Source organism: Poecilia mexicana, unplaced genomic scaffold (assembly GCF_051168715.1).
Source record: "Poecilia mexicana isolate PSO_F unplaced genomic scaffold, ASM5116871v1 scaffold_17, whole genome shotgun sequence".
NCBI lineage: Eukaryota > Metazoa > Chordata > Actinopteri > Cyprinodontiformes > Poeciliidae > Poecilia > Poecilia mexicana.
This window is the reverse complement of record NW_028263386.1, coordinates 14961041-14978476: the sequence shown is the minus strand read 5'-3', so window position 1 is coordinate 14978476 and position 17436 is coordinate 14961041. Positions and strand designations below refer to the sequence as shown.

The 17436-nt window shown below is 39.9% G+C and overlaps 2 protein-coding genes across 2 annotated transcripts in view; both read right to left on the bottom strand.

Moving 5' to 3' along the window:
• Positions 1–8754, bottom strand: part of bcl2b (BCL2 apoptosis regulator b) — a 34416-nt gene extending 25662 nt beyond the window's left edge. Inside the window, exon 1 of the mRNA XM_014990389.2 lies at positions 7365–8754. Coding sequence (XP_014845875.1) covers positions 7365–7916 — 552 coding nt within the window. The 5' untranslated portion in view covers positions 7917–8754. The remainder of the gene's footprint in view (positions 1–7364) is intronic.
• Positions 8755–10022: 1268 nt separating this feature from the next.
• kdsr (3-ketodihydrosphingosine reductase) lies at positions 10023–17335 on the bottom strand. The gene is made up of 10 exons (XM_014990384.2): positions 16828–17335; positions 15421–15510; positions 15018–15074; positions 14850–14915; positions 14662–14757; positions 14025–14216; positions 13651–13734; positions 13400–13483; positions 13196–13297; positions 10023–12399 (listed from the first exon to the last, which is right to left on the bottom strand). The coding sequence occupies exons 1-10, from the start codon at positions 17014–17016 to the stop codon at positions 12280–12282; spliced, it is 1080 nt and encodes a 359-aa protein (XP_014845870.1). The 5' UTR covers positions 17017–17335; the 3' UTR covers positions 10023–12279.
• Positions 17336–17436: the final 101 nt, after the last annotated feature.

The following is a 17436-nucleotide window of genomic DNA, read 5'->3' as shown; positions in this document are numbered from 1 at the left end:
AAACCCACACATTCTGGTTACGTGCCAACTTCCATGGAGCCAAAAAAGGACAAACTCAGTTCAAATTGTAAAAAGCTGCTGCCATACTGTTTCTTATCCTGCCACAGATGTTGGCATATCCAAAAATAAAACCTTACTTGCCTCTAAACTTGAATAATAAAGCACATTTTCTGAAACTTCAAGACCTGTCATACCTATGGCAGGTCTATGAAGAATGTGATCCGCTCCTGTTTTGTAGATTGCACGTGTAAGTAAATGAAGGCTGTTGAGTGCAAGTTGTTTTTGCTGGAACATCACCGATTTACTCCAACACTTAATGATCACCTGACCAACTGGGGATTAAAGTCCAAGTCCAACGGCTCAACACAAAATCACTCTGCCCCAAGTGGTCAGATAATTATTAGCTGATGTTTTCAGAAAATAGGTCAGACTGGTCCACTTGTTGGGGCCACTTCAAGCATTCAGCATTCAGAGGTGAGTGAACTTTCATCAGTGGAGAGAACACTTCTTTTGAACATCTACTTTACTTGTCAGAAGATGTTTTTGATACTTTTAAGAGAAATTATTCATCTTTGTTTAAGAAATATCAGTAAGGAAATTTAAGGCCAAGATCTTTGTCTGGAAGACAAAAGCCTATTTAGAGATGCTATCTCTTATAAAGACCAGATAGAACATATGTGAATGTATAAAACCTTCAAGAACGTCCAGCCAATAGGATTAGTAACCTAAAAAAAACTTGTATGAATAAAAGTCGCTTCCCCCCTCAGGTTCATCTTAGGGATGTCTTTTCTGCAGTCTAGCTGTAAATCACAAATGAAACCAGATGAATTTGGAACCATGCTCCATCAACTGATATAATTAAAACAAAACTTCTTGATTGCAATGTCCAAAAAGTATCGCATGTTTCAAGAAGACAGGTTGTACATATCCATGTACAAGAGTTTAATTATGCAACTGGTTTATGCTGCAGCCAGTAACAAAAAGTTTTTTTTAGTAGAGGAAAGAATAGATTCAGTGAAACACCAACTATTTCAGTAAAGGAAAAGATGTAGATGTATGTCTACAGTATAATGATGATGTTGAGCCATCCTGAAAATCCACAAATGACCTGCGGAGATTCAAGCTAAGCATCGTTAAAAAAAAAAAAAAAAATCTATGGTTAAAAGAGTAGGTCAAGTTAGAAAGTCAAAGAAAGAAAACTACATAAATGCATTGGAGTCTGCTGCTTCCAATATGACAAAATGTGCAAAAGTGAAAAACATTTGACAACAACAAGAACATTGATGTTCTTTTACTCCAAAACTGTAAAATAACTTTGCACTCGCTCCCCGTTGCGAGTCAAGCAATCTCTTCGGTGCTCTCAGGACTTACAGTAAAGGGTTAACCCTGCTTTTGTATGCATTCCACACACAGAGCTGAAGGCTGGCATAAAAGGTCTTTGTGCATCCAGTAGATCTCTGAGAGATTTCTAGATGCCTGCTACTGGAAGAAGGTATTCTTGTCACACCAATTCGAACAGTTAGAGCCCAGAGCAGCCTGCCTCTGTAGGAAACGTTTCTGAGGTTACAGTTGCCGAGCTGATGGGTGTAAACACAGTGGCAGATGGTGAGCGACCAAGGCCTGCACAGCAAGAGGGGTACCGCACAGGGGGAAATCTTGGCTCCCTCTTGCCACATTGAGCTCTCTTGTGGTGCACAAGAAAGAGAGTCGAAATTGAACCGGAGAAACTAAATGTTGTCAGACTCTCCAAGCACAGAGTTGTCAACATATATAGTGAAGCAAGCTGACTTAATAGTTGGGTAGGAAATAGCACTAATTGCCATTGTCTTGAGTATTTATTTAGTTCTGAGCTCAGATGGGTAAAAACAAGAAGACTGTGTGCATCCTACTAATAAAGCTGGTCCAGACTGATGAACTGACTGTGACAGTACGCAGGGGGAGAAGAGAAGATTTGTAGCTTAGAACGGATGGATCAGTCATGACTTAGAGAGCTCATTACACTGGAAAACATAAGTCTTCAGATGTAGCAGGCCTTTCATTGTCTGAACAATGCTTTTTTTTTTTTTTTTTTTCTAAGGAAAAAAAGTTCAAAGCACAGCTAGGTATCGCCTAGAACAATTCATGGCTGCAGCCTTTATTAGTATTGACTTGTGTTAAACAGACTGGCTCTGCAGCTCTGGGAAGAAGAGAGATCTCAGCGTGGAATTTTATATTTCTACCTTTCCTTGTATGCTTCTTTTATGATTTATTTTGTTTGGGTTTTGTCTCCCCTCTGCCAGCACATCACCTATATAGAGATTAATGACTTCCTCTCTGTCCCACATAGCCTCAACAACGGGGTGCGGCAAGAGGCCCACTATACCATAGCAACATGCGGGTCCCACCCACCACTGAGCAGATTGTTGCTCAGGGAATCCCCCACAGGATGGACCCAGCCCAGGCTTATATTGTCTACTCTTAACAGACAAACACAGACACATACCTGTAACACAGGGAATTTGAGAAGGAACATCTAAACACAGATACAGAGCTTTGCAAATTTATACATACCCTTTGAAGATTTCCACACTTTGTTGCATTGCAACCAAAGACTTGAATGCATTTTATGAGAAACACCAACTTCAAGAAATGTGACATGGAAGGAAAACGTTTCATGGCTCTCGATTTTTTTTTTTTTTTTTTTTTTTTTTTACAAATAGAAATCTAAAAAGTGTTGCATACATGTAGTCTGATACCTCTTACTAAAATCCAGGGCAAACAACTACCTTTCAAAGTCACCTGATTGGTAAAAAAAAAAGAATCCACCAGCATGAAATTTAATCTCAATCTACACATGAAGGGACTATTTGCAGTTTGGCACAAGCTATGAATGGAACACAAGAAGCACTTGCAAGGCAATGGATCTCAACATGTAATAATAAAACAGTTAGAATATCACCACAATATTTAGAATAATTAATTACCTAACTATCAATGCAAAATTTTGATGTGGCGGAAGTCTCATTTAAACCCATAAGCGCGCCTCCCCTGCAGATTGATTGACAATGGTGTCTACCATTGTACATCGATCGTCATTTTTCACAAGTAGCCCAAAAGACACTTGCATCTTGGAGCATAGCAAAATACAACAGAAAAAAATGTCATAACATCAGCACTGAGCAATTTCCCATCAGGAACTAAACACATTTTCTTAATCTGAGCTGTTTACAGTTAACTGTTGTGAAACTGCTGTTTTCCTCTTAAGGCTCATTTTGGCACATAGCAGTGTGTTTGGGTTTGTGTGTGTGTGTGTGTGTGTGTGTGTGTGTGTGTGTGTGTGTGGGGGTGTGTGTGTGTGTGTGTGTGTGTGTATGTGCCCGCCATGCATGTGTGTGCACACGCGTGCCCCTGCAGCCAGTCAAACGTCTCAGGTCAGGCATGTAATTTCTGGACTCGGATGCTGTCTTCGGCTGCTTTGTTCAATCACTCGGTATTTACTGCCTGTAAATAAACACAGGTGTGCAGCCGGAGCTTAAATTGGAACATGCAATTTCCCTCCAACCAAAGGTCAAAATTTTAACTAAATATTTGGGACAAAGAAAGGGACCTTGTTTCAAATTCTGGGGTGCGGGAAGTAATCAGGGCAGAATGGGAGCAATTTCACCCTCAACGGGGTTCAACAAACACAGAGAGTGCTTGTCACTTCCAAGGGACACGTTTTAGTTCAATGAAAGCTACATCTGACTCACTCCTGTGTGCAGACTTAACAACGATTAGTGGGCATTTCTATTTTTTGATGCAGCTTTTCAAAACAACAAGAAACAGAAAGCTACTGAAAGCTATTTCAACACCACTTTTGTATTTTTAAAATGCCATAATGTGTTGACTGGTCCCACACCTTTATTTGTGGAAGATGGCAAACACAACATTCACATTTTCTACACAGTAGCACACCAGACTGAATGTGACCATAAGTACAACCTGTCTAAACAGGCATTTAACCATGTTTACTTGAATGTCTTCATTGTTTGGAAGATGTATAAACTCTTTATACAGAGCAAAAACACACAAGTGCAAGGTTCACCTGGCAGATGGGGGATAAAACTGACCCTGTGTGTACCTCAGACCCGAGTGACACTCCTCACAATTAGGTCATCTCCCCCCCCAGCGAAACCCCAACATCAGATTAAACGTAAGCACATTGGCTCCAACATAAATGCTAGATTATTTTCTCACAGTGGAAGCCATTGTTCTGCCCACATCGTAAGCAGACTGAGGTCACATCCTTTTTCCTGTGAGGGTGTTCAGGCATATCCTACCGTGAAAAGAAACTTCACGTGTTGCCCGTTTAAACAGCTGATTTTATGACTCAACACAACAAACAAAGAAGAGTATGTGCTTTGAGTTTTATGTGAAATAAAAATAGTAATAAAAAAAAAAACTAGAAAAGTCATTTATGAATTTTACTTACCAATAATATAGACACATTATTGGTCTCTCAGAGATCTACTGGACTATGGTCACAATATATTGTCTCTTAAATATTTCTATCTCACTTAATGCAAAATGCTTGTATGACTTTGTTAGAATAAGTGTAAGCTATTATTATGAGAAGCAGAGAGAAAGTGACTTAAGCCTGACACTCGTGTCTATTTGAGACTTTTATTTTGAAGTAAGAAAGGAAGTAGTTCTTTGTTGTTCCGCTGTGTTGACAGTTAAAACACTAAATTGTAGAAATGTTCATAACTTATGAAAATCAGTCAATAATTTCACTTAATCTTTGCGCAACTTTAACAAAAGACGCAGCTTGATCTTTAAGAAAAGATATAAATGATTTGTAAGCTCTGTGAGAAAATATTACCGAACAATGCTGCAGCTAATCAATGCTGAAGTTGCCATCCTATTTGCAACTTTCTGTTGGTGATAAATAAATGTACTATTTCACAGTTTTTAGGAACTGTAGACCAAATTTAATGCTGTCTTGTTCAAATCTAAAATCTAAAGTACTACAACTGATTCAACTGGATTGCTCTATACAGCACAGAGCAAAAAAAGATTTCTCAGACTTCATCAAGAGCACAGAGTGTGTCTCGGTTATTATAGGACATGTTATAACCAAAACAAACACCTCAGGGAATTCCCAGCATTCAAATGAATACAAATCCACATCAGCAATGATCTATCTAGGATGTGAAATGAAGCTTCAGTTGAACATATTTAAGATCCGTTTTTTTATTTTATTTTATTTTATTAGAATAAAACCTTTCAAACCGAACCCTAACTCCAAACATGTGCCATAATAACAATCCCTAAATAATCCTGTGGATTAAAGGATGATATTTTCTTTCCCACCCCAGCTGATGCAGACACAGTCATCTCCACCCAGCTGTAAAGCACAGACTATGATGACCTACATTATTATACAGTGGGCACACACTCCAGGGATTGTAGGCAGGCGTCTATGCAGCTCTAGGCTTTAAGACACAGGTCTACAAAAAAAAAAAAAGAAAGAAAGAAAAAGAAAAGAAAACCTCGATGCACAACAGAGGACTGCATGTTAAACACAGTGGCTGCAGATTAGCTCTCTGTTCCTGCAGGGCCCTCCCTCTACTGCCTGCCTTTGATATTTGGCAAAACCTGTCACCTCCAGGGGCAAGACAGACACAAGGGGAATGTTAAACGGTCCTATCCTTTGAGATGAAACGTTCGATATGAATCATTGATGCCGCTCATCTTCATACTCTCTTTCTCTCTCTCTCTCTCTCATACACACATTCACATGTATATGTATATATATCCCATCTACCGTAGCTTCCAGCTATTACGACCACGTAGCACAAATGTTATGTTCTTATAATGAGCAACTCCACTAATTAAAGCCTAATTCATTACAGTTTGGTTTCATGGCAATGTAGAAGTTGCATATTCTGCACTTTTTTACAAAGAAACTGCAGGAGAGTTTGCAAAACATTTTCCTCAAACGTGATGTTGTACGGTTCCAACAGGTTTCTCTCAGAGCGTGTGCGTCTACGTGGGAAGGTCAACGTTTAGAAGGTTCATGTGCCCTTTAGTAGTGCTTCGACTACCTAACGCAGTCAGTGATGCCCAGAGCCTTTAACACATTAACCAGAAGCTCGCAGTGCGCTGACATGTGTCTGGTGCTCTTCACCCTGCAGGAAACGCATTCTAAGGCAATACATGGCAGCATGCAAGGGCAGAAATGAGGCGTCACAGGTGCTGGACCACCTGCTTCTGATGGCCAAAGTGTTTCCTTTAAGAAACTTTTTAAAACCTACTTGTTATTTGTGAGAAACAGAGTTCTACCATTATACTGCCGGGATTGAAAATGGGCAAGCTAAGCCAGTCCTGCCCTCATCAGACTTGTACAACATAGGATCCATTTGTAGACCAGAACTTTTATTTTTATTTGCCATTTGATGCTGTTTTGTAGAAATGTGCTTTATTTTTGAATGCAGATGCTTCTTTGTGGAATAAGGTCATCTTCTGTCTCTCAATGTCAAATGATAAAAAAAAAATGTTGCCACTCAATGTTTAATATTGGCACAAGCAACCATAAGCATATTTCTACAATTTTGCTTATTTTTCATTGGCTTCTATTTTAATTCAAAATTAATAGGATTTGCTTCCATTTTGTCTTTTAACAGGCGAGCTTCATTTCATCTGTCTAAACCACTGCCCTCTCTCATGCGCCATCTCGCACTGGCAGACCAGATGGCTGTACATGTTCCAAAGAGTCGCTAGTCGTTTCACTTCTTCACCATTTTGTCGGTTTGGTTTTGTTGCACAACACTTTTAGCCTTGTTCTTTTCCCTTAAGTAGTGGTTTGTAAGGCAGCTACAGTGTAGCTCTTCTTTCAAGATAAAAATTAAATGTTAAACATACGACTCGTTAAATTCTAAACCAGCTTTTACTTCCCCAAATTTTCATTTAGACCTTCTCTTCTTCTTCTTCTTGTTCTGCTTCTTCTTCTTCGTCTTCTTCTTCCTGACAGCTGTCCGTCTACAACTGGCTGTCGAGTTTAAAGGGAGGGACTTATCTCAGAGCGTGGGGAGGTGTGACCTAACCCTTAATTCTTATTGGACGCGAAGACTTTAACTGCCAACGTGGTCATCCAATCAGCAGCTCGAACAGGAAAGGCCGCGCTCGCGTTGTGGCGCATCACATGCACATCTTTGAGGATGATTTTATTAATGATCGATCTCACGTGTACTTTCGGTTCTGAGCCGTAAATAAAGCCACAGAGCGCCCACTGTGATCTCAGCGCGTGCCCGGTTTCAAACCCACGCACTCAGACCTAAAAGAGGACTTTTGCGCATCCGTTGCAACAAATCTGCAAAGCGCTTAAGAGGCTGAATCAGACCTACCCATCCCCCGTTATCTTGTATCCAGCTGTCAAGGGGTCCATTTAAATATTCCGTCATCCACTCCGCGATGTTGTCCACTTGCGATGTCATCTCCTCTTTGGACGCGCACTCCACGCACACCGTGCTTCCGAACTCGAAGAAAGCGATAATCCGGCCCCAGTTCACGCCGTCCCGGAACAGTTCGTTTATGACCTCGGCGAACCTCGTCCTCGCCGTGTCTCTGGTGAGGTACAGCTGCTGCGACATCTCCACGAAGTCCAACTGGTACAGTTTCTCGAGTTCGTCACCGGCGTCGCGCAGGACCCGGTGGATGTCTGCGTACGGGTCGGACTGCGAGATCCGCCTGCAGAGGCGGTGGGGGTCGCTGTCGCTGTCGGGCCCCGGTCCTGCATCGCGGCAGCGCCGAACCAAAGTCGGTGAATGGTCACCTAAACCTCCGTTGTTAGCAGCGTCGTCGTCCGGGACTCCGTTAAATCCCCACACGTATCCCCGTTTGGAGAGTTTATGGCAGATGTAGTTTTCCACAATATTGCGATTGTAGTCGTTCGCCATCCCTAAATGTGACACTTAGTGTAAATCAGAGCGCGCCCTAAATAGAATGCATTCTGATCGAAATTGTGCGGTGCTGTTCAACCCCACTGCAAAGCCTCGTCTAAATCTTAGATCTGTTGAGATCTAAGCAACGCAATTAATTATTCCACTCTACAGGCGATTTTTTTTTTTTAACAAACTCAGAAAATCAATTTGAGACAAAAAAAAAAAATAAATAATGATTTGGATCTCAAAAAATCCCCGGTTCCGCTTGAGCAGGAGCCTTCTTTTCCCGAATCCTTGCAGGGACACTGCTGGGGAGAGATCCAATATGCGGAAGAGCTTGGAGTAGTTTGCTTGTTCCCGTGCACATCCCCCAGGCGTAGATGAGCAGCGATTAGAAAAAAATATATGAATGAAAGTCAAAGTTGTGCGCGCCTGAAGGGGGATCCACGGCCGCTCAACGGATATTAACCCCGCTACGAGCCGAGCAGACGCGGGGCTGTGAGTCAGACAAGGTCGGACTGGGTCCTCTTCAGCGATCACTCCACATATCAGCAGCAGCTCCAGCCCACCACCAGTGGGCCGCTCTCTCTCTCACTCACTGACGTCAGCTCAGAGTCTCCGACGTTGAGCGGGGGAAAACCCTTTTTTTTTTGGTAGCCAGTATTTGTACAAGTATTGCACTATAAATGTATACGCTATTGAAAGCCAACTTTCCGTAAGAACACGTTCCTTTCACTTTTAAAATGGTGCACGAGAAAACCGTTCAGCTTTTTTTTCATCAAGTCCCTTCTCCCCCTTGTGGTTGAAAGAATTTACTAAACATTTACTAAACATACGCTTACAAGACTGCTGAACTGTTGCACTTCTAGGCACGTTACGAGCTTAAAATGCCTCTTATTGCAGTTTTATGTACTTAACCACCACTTAAGTAGTGCAGACTGAGTATAAAAGTGGAGTAAAAGGATAATAATCATAAAAAAATTAAAACAAAATCTGGAAATTGAAGCGTTAATTTGTATACAACTCATTTTATTATGAAAAACCTAAATTAGAGCAACCAATCAACTTCAGAAGTCAACTATTCTAAATAAAGTTGATCTATGTGAATATTAAAAAAAAAAAAAACAGTTAGGTGAAGACCTGAGTTTTGTTGTTTTTGGACAGCATTGGTGATGACCAGGAAACACACCAGAAATATCAAATAGCTGTTTAAAAAAGTGTAACCGCTATTCTGTTACAATTAATTGCTACTCTTGGGAACCGTTTACCAATCCATCTGAAAATGGTACAAATATGGTGCAAACTTTAGAGGAGCTGCAGAGATGTACAGCCCAGGCGGGAGAATATTTTGATAGAGACAAGACGTTCACTCTTAAAAAAAAAAAAAAAAAAGGCCTTCATTTGAGACAAGAGACTACTGCCACTGCTGGGAAAGTCATAAAAAAAACCATATTTACAATTTCTAGATAGATGAGACTGAAAATCTACTTCATGGCCTACATGAAAACCTCTGTGTGGCAGAAAGCTAACATTGCACATTACCCTGAACATGGTGAGATATGGTGGTTGAGGCGTCGTGTTGTGGCAGTGCTTTTCTTCAGAATGGACTTTGAGGCTGGTGAGAGAGAATGAGAAAGTGGTTGCTGCTACGCACATAAATGCAGGACAGTCAACCTATAAGGCATTAGAAAAGATGAGACCAGAGCAGTTTACCTCCCAGCAGGACAGTGCACCTAATACTACAGCCAGAGATAGTTCAGATCAAAATGTTTTCATGTGTTAGAATGGACCAGTCAAAGTCCAGACCCAATTTCAATTAAGATTTTGTGGCAAGACCTTAACACTTCTGTTTATAAATGTTCCTCATCCAATTTATTTGGGCTATAAATAGCTTACAAAGAGGAATAGGCAAAACATTCTACTATATTATTTTGAATTTAAAAAAAATCATCTTTAATGTTACTTCCACTTCACTAATATGTCAAGAGGTATTTCAACTTTTGCAAGGCACTGTACCATGTACAATCTCTTAATCCCACATAGATCTACTCCAGTACTACTACTAAAGTCTTACTGCAATACTCAGAACAAGAAATAAAACTAAAACACTTAGGCAATTAGTTATTTTTTCCCCAATACAATTATTTATTTTATCATGTAAGAAAATAAGACATAAGAACGTTCCACTTTTGAAAACTTCTTTCAATGGCACACAAGGTGAAGGTGTTAAATCATTTTGGCAGAAACAACAAAAAAAAAGAGCAAAACACAAGAGTGTGCAGAATGACTTTCATGTTCAATATTCTTAAACTGATTAGGAACATACTGATAACACTATTGAGGAGCTGGGGAGACTAAAGCTTCAGTTTTCACTGATGTTCAAACATACTGTAAGCGTAGGCTTTATTTGCATAGCTTAAAGGTGTTCAAACAACAAAAATGCTTCTACATAAGCTACATGTTTCACTATGTGTTGCTACCTCGGCGGGGGGTTGGGGGTGAGAAAGTAGAACTTTATAAAGCAAATACATGCAGGATAATGAAATAATCTCCGGGTGTAGGGCAGAATGCCTTTAAACCAATATCAAATGAGAACATCATCAAACAAGAGTCATTCATTCCCACGTTCATATCTTGGATTGAATAAGGCTTTTTTTTTCATCATGGAAAGAATAGAAACTGATAAAATACAGAGTAAAACAAAACTGAATTTTACAGGCAACAACATAAAAATAATATGTGGATTAAGTCACACTGTTAGATCTGTCCTACTCATAGCGTCAGACTTATCAGTTGTCACCTCTTAAGGCTCAGAATGACTCAAGTAGCCCTACTCCATGGTTTCTACAACCGACGATCAACAGAGCAGCAACACAGATTTAACATCTTTTGGCATTCAAATGTTGGATCTAAAAATTATAATAATCCAAAAGCCTGATTTGAATGTTGGCATGAAGGTACATTCGTTGTAGAATGGGCTAAAGGAAGACTGTGAGAGCCTATGATGCACTTCTTAAGTCTCTGTAGCTTGAAAGAGTAGGAAAGACAGAAGTTTATTCAAGGCTCGACAGAGACCAGATGGGAATTTAGAACCAACTGTGGAACTATTGGTCCAAACTCACAGGGACGCTGCCTGTCTGAGTGATATTTTGGACTTTGTGTAAAAACAAATCTCTTCGTCAGTGGACCTAAAGAGACAGGACTCGAACCAGCGAGTCGCGTCTTGACCTGACTCAACGACAACCCAAAAGACAGCGATCCCGGCAGGATCCAAACTCGGATGCATCGACGCACACACAAATAATAATAAATCAGTCAGGGTGCAGTGTACGAGCTTCTGCAGGTGAAAAGTGAAATCATGTGCTGGCTTTTCTCCCTTCGCCCTACCTACGACTTCATGGCTTCAACTCGCAAGGAAAAAAAAAAGATTTTCTAAGCTGGAATGATGAAGAAAAGATTTTGTGTCTTAATAATCGAGAAGATTAAATCAAATGGCTTTTCCGTCCTTCGCTGGATTGGCTCAGTCACAGTAAAAACACACACATTCATGCACACAGTTCACCCACAATTATTGTTTTGTTTTTTGTTTTGTTACCCTCACTGCAGACATCAATATAATTTGAAAAGGATGTATTTTACATTTCCAAAATCAGAAATAGAGAAAAAAAAAAAAAAAACTCTCACTCAGATATTAAGAATACAGTTATATCACTTCACAGCTTAGTACACACACAAAGCACAAAGACAAAACAACATACGGCAAAAAACCCCCACAGAGTTCCAGTCAGAGGCCATTCAGTCAAAAAGGGAAGGTGCTTTGCCTGCAAAGACTTGAGGTACAACACCTATTTAGTGAAAACTGTAAAATTCTCAGTATAAAGTGGAGATACTTCTGTGGTGTAATGTAACAACACGACTGAAAGTGTAAGCTTACTTTCTGTTTTACATTATAGCTTGCAGTATGAAGGAATTTTAAGCCATATTTGGTACTAGTCAAGCAGTCTTCTGCTTCTCTATGCAAGGAGGGGAAAAAAAAAGCACTAGTGTGACTCAGTGCTTCAAAGGAATCACGTATTATAAAAACTGCAATGTTTAGTCTGCCCCTTCTCCTTTCCATTCCTAAAACGAGGAATTCACATTTAAACAAAGGTATTCCCTGTTCAAAGAGGGCAGAGAATGTAAAACTTAAACTTTAAGAAGAAGTGATATCATCAGAAAGTAAACATAATACACTATATTTTTCTGTTCTTTTCAGATGATATCAAACGTTTGGCTTGCATGTGCATTCCCACCCCAACTGTGTACATTTGTAAAGACGGAGGACAAAGCTGCAGAGGAAGAGGAGCAGTACTGGGCTGTGAGGACGTTAAGGCTGCGGTTACTCCCTCTTGTCGGCTTCTTTCGATTGCTCCCTCTGAATCATGCAGCGCCGTACGATGCTGTCAAAACTCCCCAGGTAGAAGAGGGCGATACTCCGAAACAACCCCATTGTGACAATCTGTGTGAACATTCAAAGTTAGAACCACACGTACGGCACACTGGCATGCTTGAGGTCATGTTTTAATCGCATCTCGATAAATTAGAACATCACTCAACAATTTATTTCAGTAGCTGAATTCGGGAATTGAGACTCGTACATAATTTACATTCGACACACAAGTGTGTGTGATATGTTTTATATATTTCTGTCAACTATGGCTTAAAGCTAATGAGACCCAGGCAATCAAAAATATTAACTCATAAGGAGGGTAATCCTGAAGAAGGGACTGCTAAAGAAGATGGCTGTTCATGTGGTGCTGTATCCAAAGATATTACTGGAAAAGCGAGTGGAAGGAAAAAGTGTGGTAGAAAAAAAGAAGCAAAAGCAAGAGGGATGACTGCAACCTTCAGAAGACTGTGAAGGTTTGGGGCAGAGTCATAAGTCGTGCTACAATTGTCATGTTTCTTGTAGGCACTAATCTAAAAAGGAAAAGAAGAGCATTGGGCTGTCACTCATTGGTTCAAAACTCTTTTCCTCAGTAAGACATGCCGGTGTAGGCCAACATTTATGTATAAAAAATTATTTTAAACCACTTTTTAGTCTAATTTCTTTAAAAACTTTACTGTGGGTTTTTTATTAGATATAAGCCATAATCCAAAACTAACAGAAGTAAACGCAACATATACATCAGTTTGTAATTCATCTATACTATATATGAAAAAGAATAACTTTTTGAATTGAATTACTCAAATAAATCTACACCTGAGAAAAAATTTCAAGTTACTGAGCGGCACCTGTGTGTGTATGTTTGTACCTGCTGGAGGCCTTCTGTGATGGAGGTGACAGGTGACATTCCACAGGTGAGAGCTGATAGCATGTAACCATCTGGGCCAACTGAGCTGTTAAAATTTCCTTGCTGCAAAGACAAAAAAAAACAAAAAAAAAAAAGGAAAGCTTAAACTTCAGCACAATATACATTTTAAAGTTGAGTCAACAGTAGCTGAAAGGATTTTCTTACCACCGCATCCCTGACAAAGATTTTGGCCACTTGGTCAGGCTGCCAAACTCCAGAGGTTTCAGAGATCAATTTGGTCTCTAAAGGCTTGGAAGGAAAAGAATGAAAAGCAAAAGCTGTGAGAAATTAGAAATTACTGTCGCTTTAGCTGCTAAATAAAAAAAAAATGCTAATCCATAAATAAATACCACAAACTATTCAGTGGAGCTATGTGTCTGTAACCAGATCTTTAGCCCAGATTAAGATTTAAGCACCTTTGATTTGTTCTCTTCAGCCAGTAGTGGAGTGTCCGTGTCGGGTGGGAATGCCAAAGTCACATAGATATTGTAGGGCTTTACCTGAAAATCAATAGCAGCATGACCAGAATATAAATGACAGTAATAGCCTTTCATAATAAACAACCTCCCCCACCCTGCATTTTCTATGATTTTTTTTTTTTTTTTATGCTGGGAGTCATTTTTAAACCCCTCCTCCATCAACATAAGAATCATCCCCTAAAACAGTTCTAAAAATATGCTAAACTATTTGCATATTTCAACTACCTGTATTTTGCAGATAATTTCAGCTGCTGTGTGTCTGATGGGTGTGAAGAGAAAAATCTGTGGGGGGTGAAAACAAGCACACAAACCTCCATCTGCAGTGCCTCTGCCAAGCCACGCAGCGCAAACTTGGATGCAGAGTAGGCAGTGTACCCAAACAGGCCGATCTGACCCGCCTGGGACGACACGAACATGATGCGGCCCATTCTTCGCTCCTTCATGGTGGTTATCACAGCTCGAGTCGGATAAACGCTGCCCAGGTAGTTCAGTTCGATCATTTCCTACACAATGTAAGGCCAAAGTTCACATCTAATGCAGGAGGACGGCCCATACTGAAGTGCATTTCACAATTTAAATATGCTTGTAAGTGTTCAATTAACAGCTGTAGTGATTTACTTCTTTATAAAATAACAAGACAATATTAGGGTTTATTCAAATGCTTCATTTATGAGTCGCTTTTTTTTTTTTGCTTGAACTATTTATAGATCTGTGTTATTGAATGGTTTAGCAACACTAAGTATCCTCCTAAGCAGGAATAAAAGTTCAAAATAGAAAACGACTACTCTGAGTCAGGCACTTAAAAAAAAGAGGTCATTTTCTGCTCAGAAATGCTCAACCTCGCATTTCACTTTGCTTTCAATGTATAAAATATGCAATATTACTTACAATTAGCAAGTTTTAAAAGATCCTATTAACCTCTTAAGATTAGAAGTCGCTGGCACTCACCTTGAAGCGCTCCACCTCCATTTCCTCAAACTTTGCAGAAATGGACGTTCCAGCGCAGTTTATAAGCATGTCGACAGGCCCGAGCTTCTCCTGAGCCTGCATAGCAACAAAATCCCACTTTTATAACACTACTCTAAATTATTTAGAGAATCTGATATGTCCTATCAAAGCGAAGAGGGTAACATTACCTGTTTTATCACATTTTCCACCTGCGTGTAGTCACTGGAAACATCCACTGATACGCAGAGCACCACCTGAACAGAGAACGAGATTTAAAAAGTCAATCAGATGAGGTTCTAAATGAACATGATGAAAATGACCAGACCGTAGGGTGGATTTTTAAAAGATAAAAATACCTGCTTGTCGTTGATGGCATATTTTTCCACCTCTTTCTTTGCTCTTAGTAATTTCTCCTGGAAGAAACGCTGTATGTAATTAATCTATTCTAAAAACATGTTGCTCTTGAAATAAGTTAGTGTAAAGCAACTGCAATACCATTCATATGTATGAGCTTACACTGGACCAAGTGAATTAAACAACATATTTCAAGAACAATAATTATATCACATGATCACCAAGCGTCAAACAGAAACTAAAGCTAATTTTTGCACATGATCGTTCACCTGACATGGAATAAATTCACCGTCACTTGCGCAGGGTTTGGCGTAAAACAACAAGAACAACAAAAAAAACTAAGAGAGTTGACTGTAATAACAGCTTGTGGAGGACTGGAAGGACTGGTTAAATGTTTGCACTGACCTCGTCTCGAGCGACCAGGGTGATGAATGCTCCTTGTCTGTAGCACTCAACTGCGATGCTTTTCCCAATCCCACTGGAGCCTCCTGTCACCTGATCAATACAGCAGCAACATGCAAAGGTCAGGGAAGCTGAGAGGATGTAGTAGCAGAGTATTCACAGCAAACCTCAAAGTGATGAAAGGGGAGTCTTTATAGACTTTCATTTAAATGAACTGTAGGTTATTTACTGGGCAATAACCAGAAAGGTTATTCCAAATGGACAGAGTTACTGCTTAATATATATTCTAGACATTGGCAACGGGACATTTACCAACGGACAATTTATTCCTCTGATATTTCCGCAAATCATGTGACAACACATGCTTCACTGTTTGATTCTTTCATACTGTTTGGAATATATTGATTAGGAAAAACATCACTTTCAGAGCTTGTTAGGGATCGAAACCACACCTACTCTGAGAGCAGATCTAGAGGAATAAAAGCCAGTGACATTTCCCTTTTGAATCTCGCCAAGTTATTAGCAAGACCTCTCTGTTAGGAGTAGGTATAGGATGGTTAGTGGCATTAAAGTGAGCCAGTGCTAAAACTTTGCTAAAAAACAAAAAACAAAACAAAAACTACCAAATTAATCCACTAAGTGCTCATGGAAGTGTCAGAATGACTGGGTTTTTGAGTTATAAAGAATATAATTATGCAGTACCACCTGTTACTGTGTACAGCGGGTCAGCTGGCAGAAAAAAGGCTAGAAAATGTTTCCATTGGTTACAATAAAGACAAAACTAAAGAAAACTATGACATCAGAATGATCTGTACATCTTTTTTTTAAGAATGTATGCTTTAATGTAGAAATTAGGCTTATTCACGCAATTTCTCCTTTTTTTTCCTTTTAACTTGTCAGTAACTCTATAACCATGAATTGATATTGGAGCAACAAATATAAAATATGTAATATTTAAATCAAGCCTTGTACAAAAAATATAAAAATTATAAAAAAGCCAAGATTTCGCCTGAAAAACATCAAAGAATTGCGTGCTCAGTTTTCTTTTGTTTTATATATATATATATATATATATATATATATATATATATATATATATATATATATATATATATATATATATAGACGTGGGGAATATTTAAAACCAAGGATAGTTTTCCGTTCTACGTAATAACCCTGTTTGTCGTGGGCGTGTCGCTCCATAATTTGCCCCCCAAAAATTATACGGGAATCAGAAGAAACGAGTCGAAACGTTAAAGCACTCCTTCGACCGTGGCAGTGAACGTGTCAATGTCTACTCAGAAAATAACTTTTATGTACCGTGTTAAACTGATGCTACAGCCTGAAGGCGGCTGCACCCTCAATGAAAGAGTGGACGTTAACTACCGTTAACGAAGTAGAGGTACTCACCACGACGTGGGCCCCGTTCAGCTTCAGAGGTTTGGGGCTTATGAGAGGCGATATCATGTACAGCAATAACACAAAAGCAACAATGAAGGCAGCTACGACAAGAAGCATAATGAAAGGTAAAAAGAGCCACCAGGAATGGACGAAGAGCCAATCTACAATCGGTGAACTGAACGCTTCCTCAGAGGACATGGGGGAAACCTTAGCTTGCTTGCTAGCTAGCAGGCCAGTTTCTCCGCTCCGTTATAACAGCTATGAGGCAAGAGGCGGCTCTGGGAGGGGGAGCTGGTGAAGCGCAGACCTCTGGGGAGGGGTCGCTCCAGGTTTTGGCAGCTGGTCAAAGACTTATAACTGCCAGGTTAACGAGCCGTTCTGGACTTTAGTCCCTTACGACAAAGCGCTGTCCGTAGAAACTAAAACAAACCGAACTGTGTACAGTAAACGGTCATACTTGGTACTTGTAGTCCTAAAGTGAATGTTTCAACACTGGCTCTTGAGTTCAGAGACAGCAATTCCCACAATGCAACGCATCATTAAGGAACTTTGAACTTCAGCCTGAAACCAGGGAGAGTGACCGTAAGGTTCCGACAGACTAGGATGAAAATAAAATTT